Genomic DNA, 9,753 nt, shown 5'->3' on the forward strand with positions numbered 1-9,753 from the left:
GCAACATGTTATATCAAATAAGGAAAATTTGAATAATCTATATACTCATTCAGAACCTGACAAAATTCATATCCGCCGTTACATACAGTTCAAATCCCTGGATGCCTGCAGCTGCGTGCGGGTGGTGTGAGTCTGCGTGCTGTTTCGAAGAGGATGGCGTCATCGTCGTCGGCGGCTGACCCGCGCGGAGTGGATGTGTGGAAGGCTCATATTGCGATGGCGGCGGTGCAAATCTTCTACGGCGGATACCATGTTATCACCAAAGTCGCACTCAGTGTGGGAGTAAATCAGCTCGTATTCTGCGTTTACAGAGATCTTGTAGCGCTCTCAATTCTCGCGCCCGTCGCATACTTCCTCGAAAGGTCGGTATTTTTCGATATCTATGCCTATTAATCGCGCCTAATGAGTCAACCATGACTTTGATCGTTTTTTCTCTTTTGATCAAATCGTTGGGTTCTACTCGAGCTTCATCATAATCTCGCTAAATCGTCATTTACTCTTATTTTTAGAACTTGGAATAAGGAAATGCAATTTAATCGTAATTGTTTTTAATTAATTAATACATTAATAATTTATTTCTAGTTTAGCTTTAGAATTTTTGGATATAATGATAGCTAACTAAGTATAAACTTTAAGAAATAAATGATTTAGGTTGTGTGCGCTTAAGCTTGTTTTATGTGCCAAATATTTGAAAATTGTAAGTACACCTGAGAAGTACTTAGAAATAAGGCAAAAACTTGTGTGAGACGATCTCACGGGTCGTATTTGTGAGAAGAATATCTTATTTGAGTCACCCATGAAAAAGTATTACTTTTTATGCTAAGAGTATTACTTTTTATTGTGAATATGGGTAGGGTTGACCCGTCTCACCGATTATGATCCGTGAGACGATCTCAAATGAGACTTACTCAATATATAATGTAATCTTATAAAATAATAGTTTTTGTATAAATTTTCTCAATCCCAATTTGAACTAAGAACGACAAATTAATATTTTTTTTTGAAGAAACAAATTATAAATTTTGATAACTTAATAAATTAATTTTTTTAACAATATAATAGTATTAACATCTTAAATTAATGATATATATTTATTTCTAGAGTGGGTCTCATGTGAGACGTCTCACGGATCTGAATCTGTGAGACGGGTCAACTCTACCCATATTCACAATAAAAAGTAATACGCTTAGCATAAAAAATAATACTTTTTCATGGATGATCTAAATAAGAGATCCGTCTCACAAATACTACCCGTGAGACACAAGTTTTTGCCTATTTAGGCAAAAACTTTTGTGAGACGGTCTCACGGGTCGTATTTTGTGAGACAAATCTCTTATTTGGGTCATCCATGAAAAAATATTACTTTTTATAGGGTTGACCCGTCTCACAGATTGAGGTCCGTGAGACCGTTTCACATGAGACGTACTCATATATTTATGTAGAGGTGGGTAAGTGCATGATCCTAAACAGTAGTTGTATTAAAACAAAGAATTGATGCATAAAGTTACGATGTTGAGTTGAAATGTTGAAACAAACGACTTTAAATCTTAAATTTGTAATAATACCTAAACCATGTAATCTGATTATTGTACATACGCACATAATTCGAATGGTGATGGTTAGTTGATGTGTTGGAGGATTATCTACAATGATAAACATGCATTTTAAAAAAAATTTATAACTGTCCTTTAAACATTTTGTAAAAAAGTCTTTAATTTAATCTTCTATATATTTTTTTTATTTTTTCTGAACTTGTTCTTTGAGTTTTATTTAGATAAAGTATTTCACCCTCGCGAGGTTGTTTCCTAGTGCCTTGATTGGAGCTAATAATTGAAAAATTAACGTAGGGTTGAATTCTTTAGTTTATTTGTTAAGGATATCGAAATGCAGAATTCAAATGGTTTTTTTTTTGTACTCCTGTTCTGCAGAAGGCTAAGGCCACCTTTAAATAGAAGTATTTTGATGGCATTCTGCTTTCTTGGTTTAACTGGGTAAGTGCAATCTTTTATGTGTTGTATAAGTTATCCTCTTCTTCCTTTGTTACGCAAGACTAGTGATTTATTCATCGTTTTCGTTTTCATTATTGCTATTGATCAGGGTTTTCGGCAACCAACTACTGTTTCTTCTTGGTCTTGGTTACACAAATCCAAGTTATGCATCAGCTATACAGCCTGCTATTCCAGTCTTCACATTTATTTTGGCTGTAATGATGGGGTCAGTGCGCGTGCATCTACTGTCTTTGTGCTATTACCTTCCATAGTTCTCCTCCCTCCCTCCCTCCCTCAGGCACGCAAACACACACCTCTACATGACTACATATGCATCTCATGTATGTTATGTGCCACTGCTAGTGTGACAATCATGTTTGAGTTTACTATATTTCATTTTCAATTTTCTGTTACAGAAACATTTATTTTCTTTTTGCAACATGCTGTGAAATTATCTGCTTGCAGTACAGAAACAGTGAATTTGTGGAAGACTGAAGGTCAAGCAAAGGTAGGAGGTACAATTGTTTGTGTTTCTGGTGCCATCCTAATGGCAGTGTTCCGTGGTCCAACATTGTTAGGATATCGAGAAAATGGGTTTGCAGCAGAAAGTGACATGAGTGCCAAGGGTCAACCCGAGCGTCTTGGTTGGTTAATGTCTAATGTTCTGGAGCTGGGGATTGATAATTGGCACCTAGGTGTCATTTGCTTGATTGGGAATTGCATGTGCATGGCAATTTATATAGCCATTCAGGTAAACAATATTAATCTTGGCGCTTGTAATTTTATACAAACTAAGCCTGTGAAAAGTAAAGGAATTTCCTTACTCATAGAGATAGTTTGTAATGCTGATATTACATTCTTATTGTTCATTGCTGTGTTATGGCACCGAGTATATTATAGGTAATATGGCAGCAATTTCAGTCAAATAAAATTTTATTTACATGATGCTTCTTGGTATTGATCTTTTCAAGAGAGAGCACTATCAATGGATTAAAATTTGAAAATCCTATTCCAGTTTAGCAAGCAGAATGATAGCTTATATAAATATTTTTACTAATTTATAATTTCCGACGAGTCAGAGTGGATTGTAATGTCAATGTAGACGTACCAACTTCCAAGTATCTACCTGCAAGTTTCAACCATCATGTTTTTCTTTACTTTCTTCTTCTGTACTTAAGACATGAGTTCCTATGTTTGTGTTTACCTGTACCTCAATTTGTCTTAATATTATTGACCCCAAAACTTCTTTTGTCGCTATCTATGCATCTCCATGACCTTTTGTTATGAGCCTTAGTTATGGATCGAGTTTAGGTTTTTGGTGACCTGTTTTGATGATTTAAGGGGGTGGGCTCGTTTGAGAGAACCTCCGATATCATTCAAATTTTTTTAGGGAAACATAATCTGATGTTTTTTTCAAGAGTGCTTCCCATATAAATGCAAAGAAAAGTCCTATCTAGAATACAAAAAACTGCAGATATAAAGTTTCCTAATTATCACATGGATAATTCTTTATTCAAATAGCAAACCAACTCAAACATAATGAAGACAGAGTCTTCTGGAATGGGTAACTAAGATTCCATGCTTTTGTATTTTGATCGCCCGTGTGTATATCGCTTGTATGTGATCTCATTAGGTGCTACTGGATTTGTTTGGTTTTGGACCATTAAACCTTATGTCACTCAAAATGATTTTGATCATGGAGCTTTTAGCTTATGCTTCTAAATTGTGTTTCAGGCTCCGGTGTTAGCCAGATATCCTGCAGGCATATCTTTGACGGCATATTCATACACTTTTGGTGTTTTGTTTTTGGTAGTGACTTCATTCTCCGTGACAAATGGGTCTACAGACTGGAAGTTGACTCAGTCTGAGGTTTTTGCTGTATTATATGCTGTAAGCTTTTCCTCCTTTCCTTCGTCTGTTATGTCGTGAATGTAGTTAAAAAGCATATTAGAACCAACTATTTCTTTCAAGTAGCAAACAAATGAATGTTGCAGAGTGCTTGATGGGCTACGACATTACCGAGCATGCAGTACTTTGCTTCATAGAAGCATGAAGATCCTAATTATAAGAAAATGGACTATTTTCTTATATTCATGCTTTGCAATTCTGTATCTGGTCGAAACATTATTCCAAAACCAAGCAGAATTTGATCTGGTGTCCTCTTACTCGAAGCATTCAAGAGTTGAGCATCATAAACTGTGATGTATTGTTTTTCTCAATAATTTTTGTTGTAGGGAATTGTAGCATCTGGACTGAACTATGGAATCTTGGCTTGGTCGAATAAAATTATCGGCCCGGCCTTAGTCGCGTTGTATTATCCACTGCAACCCGTAGCATCTACGTTACTGTCCACGATCTTCCTTGGAAGCCCTGTTTATCTTGGAAGGTGACAAATTCAATCTCTTCCCTTTTATTGTTTCATTTTCATGCTACTTCACTCCACCTTCAGGGCTCAAGGATCACACTTTTGTGGCTTCTATCTCAGCATTCTTGGAGGACTTCTTATTATAGTTGGACTCTATGTGGTTACTTGGGCTTCTTATCAAGAAAAGCAAGCGATCAAAGGAGCCCCTTCTCACGCCACTCAAGAATCAGAACCGCTCATACGCTGAGATTGGGGAAATTTCTCAAATTCTTCAATTTCAACTCCTAAGATTGTAGATAAAATAAAGCTAGTACACTAAAGCTCGCCTTGTGTATATTTTTTCATGTATTGTGAATATTTGTGTAAATAAATATTCTATTAAACTGTTTTTTATTAAATTTGATTGAATATTTCTTTGTGTTTTAAATCATTTAATAAAATTTATTTTGTTTTTGTTTTGCGTGTTTTATTTTTAGTTTCGTTGTTTTGTAGATACTTTTGTTGTTTTGATATAGGTGAGTTTGGGGGGAAAAACATAGGTAAAGCTTTTAAGATACTTGGCTATTTGACATAACCAGAAGACCATCACCTCTACTTGGTTGGATTTAACAAAATTCCCTCCAGAAAATTATCATTACATCAATAAATATTTTCAAAGGTAATCCTTCTTCCTCTTAGATGAGCAATTTATAACCATGTAAGAGAGCGATTCGCATACATTCACAAGATCGACCACTTCACCAAGTACCACTACATGACAACAGCAAAGCAATAACAGTCTTGAATACATGCTGTTTGAATCCGGTAAATGGCATCTAAGTCACCGTAACCATATCGGCTTTCCAGAGAAGACACCAAAATGACATCCCGGTTCAAGAAATACAAGCAGACAGCTGATTCATATCCTCAGCTGTGCTCAGATCCACTAAAGCATTTCAAGTTTCACACGACGTAGGATGTATACATTTCAGGAAGTTGAAGCAAGCAAAATTTGATGTCAAATCACGTATCATAACTCCACAAGAGCAAGCTTCGTGTACCTTCGGAATCAGACCTTAACTTTCAAAAGGAATTTTAAGCACCAGCACACCTCATCCTGAGGTGGGGCTGCGTTGGGAGAGATATCTCAGTGCAACATAGTGGAAACTTGGTGTCGTGTCTTGTCTCTACTTCGTTAAAATGATAAAACCACGCGCTCAGCCTGCAAGGCATTAATTAAGAACAATTTTGGTGGCAATTCAAGTATAAGTCCAATACAAACTATCTGCTGGATAAGCTAAATAATTCAAGAAATTAAGGTCCGAAATGAAAAATGACAAAATAACTGAACCTCATATTAAGAATTTCACTTTGAAATGGCTTTGATCCGTTGGCATGCATAGGAAATCAATCTATTTCTCTTCGTCTATGCCACACTGATAGGTATGGTGTGGTATGGATTCACAGTGCACTACGGCACATACACCTTGGTGGATTTGATTTTTCTCGCCCCCCTTGAAAACATTCTGCCAATCAAAAAGCCCAAAATTCACTTGCTAGTAAAAGTGGAAGAAATTCCACGAATCAAATTATCGCCATTCATAGATCTCTTCGGGAATATCAAGAGAATTCACCGAAAGGGATGGATTCAGTATACTGTTATCAATCCAACTCTTTCCAGGAGTCTTTTTCACCCCTCTTTTCTGCATTCGGTTCAAAATTTTTTGAGAATCTTTCCACCGACCCACTGCCTTATAAATGTTAGCCAGTAGTACATAACTTAAGTGAAAATCAGGTTTCAGTTCAATCATTTTCTCAGCAATCCGTTCCGCAACAGTTGGATCAGTAGAGGTAGCACAAGCGCCAAGCAGAGAAGCCCAAAGGGATGAGTCATTTCTGAATTCCGAATTCATAATCAATTCTTCAGCTTCTTCTATCTTTCCACAACGACCTAAAAGATCAACCATGCAGCTATAATGTTCGATTCCAGCTTTGATCCCATAGTTGTCAGACATTGAGATGAAATAATTATGCCCTTCGTCAACCAAACCGCTATGGCTGCAAGCAAATAGAACTCCAATAAAACTTATGTAGTCCGGTTTAATTCTTTTTTTAATCATCTGATCAAATAGTTTAACAGCTTCTCCACCTCTCCCATTCTGAGCAAATCCACTGATCATCGCGTTCCAAGTAATCAGATTTTTAACAGACATGTCCAAGAAAATTCTGTGAGCAAAATCCACGCAGCCACATTTAGCATATAGATCAACCAAAGCCGATTCCACCACCACATCTCTCCAGCCACCCCTCTTCAAATATTGTCCATGCACCTCCTTTCCAAGCTTCTCAGCAGCCAAACCAGAACAGGCACGTAGAACCGTACCGAAACTGTAAAGATCAATTTCCATATTCCGGAACAAGTCAATAACCCTTTCAAAGTCGCCCTTCCGACAGTATCCCCCAAGCAATGCGCACCATGAAATTGAGTTCTTACTGTCCATTCTATCAAAAACGTGCTGTGAGTCTTCCACCAACCCACATTTTGCATACATATCTACTAAACTACTATCAACAAAAACATTCACACTAAACCCACCAGTGATAACTTGTGCATGCACTTCTTTTCCTTGCTTCAGTCTTTCTAAATTCCCCAAAGCGGTCAAAGCACTCCCGAAAGTAAACCAATCTGGAAGAAACCCATATTTCCTAGACATCAAACAGAACATTCCCAATGCCTCCCTGTACAAATTGCTCCGGGTGAACGCAGAAATCACAGAGGTACAACAAATGGCATCTGGTTCAACCATTCCATCGAACAGCTTGTGACAATCCCCTGGCTCAAAACTCCTCCCGTACATATCAATCAAAGCACCAACAATAACACTATTAAACTCAAGCCCACATTTCATCACCAACCCATGTAAGCATTTCCCCAATTTCAATTCCCCCAGCTCTGCACAAGCTTTGACCACCGCTGATAAAGTGAAAGCATTCGGGTCAATGCCATAATCCAGCATATCAAGATACAAATTAATGGAATCACGGGGTTTTCCTGCACGAATGTACCCTGATATCATCGAGCTCCAAGAAACGACATCCTTGTAGTATAACCCATCAAAGAGTTTTCGAGTATCGTTAAAATCTGAACCAAGTTTGAAATACAGGGCTAAAAGAATGTTACCAACATAACGATCAGTTTGAAGGCCGGACTTTATGATGTGGCAGTGGAGCTGAAGGCCGAGGGTGAAGTTCAAGGATTTGATGGAAGAGTGTACAATTGTGGCATATAAGATTTGTTTGGAGACGATTTTCTTGTGGTTGGTTAAGGAGTTCAGCAAGGTGATGGCATCGGAGATTAAGCCTGCTTTGCAGAATTGGATAATTTGAGATGGTGTGGATTGTGGAGATGCGTGATTTTGCGTGAAATGGCGTTTAAAGAAGAGATTCATCAATGTCAATTTCTCAAATTGTGGATGAATTTTTCCCAGACTGAATGAATGATATAAAATGCAACATCTTATCCATTACTTTTCTGGGAGTTTACATTGAGACTGTCGATCCGTTAACGCTTGAGCTCAAGCGACAGGCAACTCACGTTTATGTATTCTAGATCAATCTTGGTTCGATTATATAATGCCTCTTTCATATGCAAGACCAAGGCAAGATCAATGGAAGTCCAAAGTAAAAGATGAATAACCCTAAATCCCAAAACTAAGGAAAAATATGCCAAACTATTGTTTCTGTCAAATCAACAAGATCCTAGTGATTAGATTTATCAGTAATCTTTTTTACAAATATACAGATGGTTGTGGTCTAGAATTGGACGATTGTCCAATTCCTAACAGATTGTTGCTGAATCCCAAACCAACCTTGATGACTTTTCCCATTCTTCGTACGGAGTCAAGTTTGGTTGAGCTCGAATTGAAATTAGCAAAGGTTTTTGTTGCCTTTTCGAGTCCACGCTTGATCTTGCACATCTCTAGGTCTTTTTTACTTAAGATCACTTCAAATCTAGCCACAGAACCTTTTAACTCGATATTTTCTTTTGAAAGAATCGAGTTCAATTTATTTTTTTTGATCCAATCAACATATAGTTCTTCATACATTTTTTCTTTGTTTCAAATGTGCTTCTTCTTCATCTACTTCCTAGGTTTCTAGAATACTTGTATCACCGGAAGTTGTTGCATTGAGGCAGGTTAGGCTTGATGAATTTGGAGAGATATTCTTACCAGGTGTTGCAACATCTGACGCAACATCAAGTGGGTTAACTTATATCCAATGTTTCTCCTCTAGTAATGCAAACAAGGAAGTAAGATGTTCCCCTTCACAGGATTCCTGTTCTTCATCAAATTCTCCGTCACTCAAAGAAACATTCATTTCTTTGTTTTTACGGAGTCTCTTTGGACACTCATTTTCATAATGTCCAAAACCAGTGCATTCTCTACATTCTACATAGTCGAAACCTCTTGGCATCTGATTGATTCATTACTTCATTTCTTATCTTTTTCAGGTAGTCTCCAAACTTTTTTGTGATCAATGAGATGGTGGAGTCTTCAGATACGTCAAACTCATTGATTTCACGAGAAATTTGAAGATGGTCATTTTAACAGTCACTTTAGACGTGAAATACAATAGTCTTCTCTTTGTCCTTCTTCTATAGGTCCAGGTTAATCTAAAAGGTTCGAAGGGAACTTATCAATTCATCCAATCCAAGCATAGTGGCGTCTCGCTCTTCATTTATTGTAGCGTTCCAAGAGTGATATTAAAACTTTGCTAATCAGTCTCTCATTTGAGATCGGATCACCAATGTTAAATGCTTCATTGGTAATATCACGCAGACGACGATCATAAGAAGGCAATTGTCTCGATTTCTTCAATTCTTAAATTTTCAAATTTGGTAGTTAGCATTCTTAAATTGGTTCTCCGTATGCTCTCAGATCATTCGCAGTGCTTTTTAAAGATTTATCATGCATTCTTGGCAGAGACACAAATTGTGATTAAGCTAAACATATTTAAGTTAAAAGAAGTAAAAAATGACATTCAACGCCTTTGAGTTGAAATTCAAAATTTGGAAATAATCAGTCGTCCATGTGCTTTCTGGTTTGATCAAATTGTCATCGTTTTCGTCAACCATTTTTGATGGAATCCAACCATTGGCAAAACGTTGCCATGTCTTTTTTTCGATGGATTTGATGTAGACCCTCATTTTAACTTTCCAAATAGCGTAATTGGATCCATACAAAACGGATGGTCAAAATGCAATGTTGACAACTGGCACATCTATAGTACATATTAAGCAAAAATAACCAGAATATCACTTGGTACTTCAAGTGTCGCTCAAATACCAATTGAAAGAATTGTTTAACATATTTCTCTACTTCTAGTGGTGGCATTAGGTATACTCCTCCGAGGCAACATCGC

The 9,753-nt window shown here is 37.1% G+C and overlaps 2 protein-coding genes across 2 annotated transcripts; one reads left to right on the top strand and one right to left on the bottom strand.

Annotated features, from left to right (window-relative positions):
* LOC140811595 (WAT1-related protein At4g19185-like) lies at positions 1-4,806 on the top strand. The gene is made up of 7 exons (XM_073169579.1): positions 1-362; positions 1,929-1,991; positions 2,098-2,214; positions 2,454-2,739; positions 3,723-3,878; positions 4,223-4,374; positions 4,474-4,806. The coding sequence occupies exons 1-7, from the start codon at positions 154-156 to the stop codon at positions 4,598-4,600; spliced, it is 1,110 nt and encodes a 369-aa protein (XP_073025680.1). The 5' UTR covers positions 1-153; the 3' UTR covers positions 4,601-4,806.
* A 166-nt stretch (positions 4,807-4,972) lies between these two features.
* On the bottom strand, positions 4,973-8,065 carry LOC140811594 (pentatricopeptide repeat-containing protein At1g03540-like). The gene is made up of 2 exons (XM_073169578.1): positions 5,684-8,065; positions 4,973-5,554 (listed from the first exon to the last, which is right to left on the bottom strand). Exon 1 carries the CDS (start codon positions 7,779-7,781, stop codon positions 5,922-5,924), a length of 1,860 nt encoding a protein of 619 aa, XP_073025679.1. The 5' UTR covers positions 7,782-8,065; the 3' UTR covers positions 4,973-5,554; positions 5,684-5,921.
* Between the last annotated feature and the right edge of the window lie 1,688 nt (positions 8,066-9,753).

This window comes from Primulina eburnea, chromosome 14 (assembly GCF_022965805.1).
Source record: "Primulina eburnea isolate SZY01 chromosome 14, ASM2296580v1, whole genome shotgun sequence".
Lineage (NCBI taxonomy): Eukaryota > Viridiplantae > Streptophyta > Magnoliopsida > Lamiales > Gesneriaceae > Primulina > Primulina eburnea.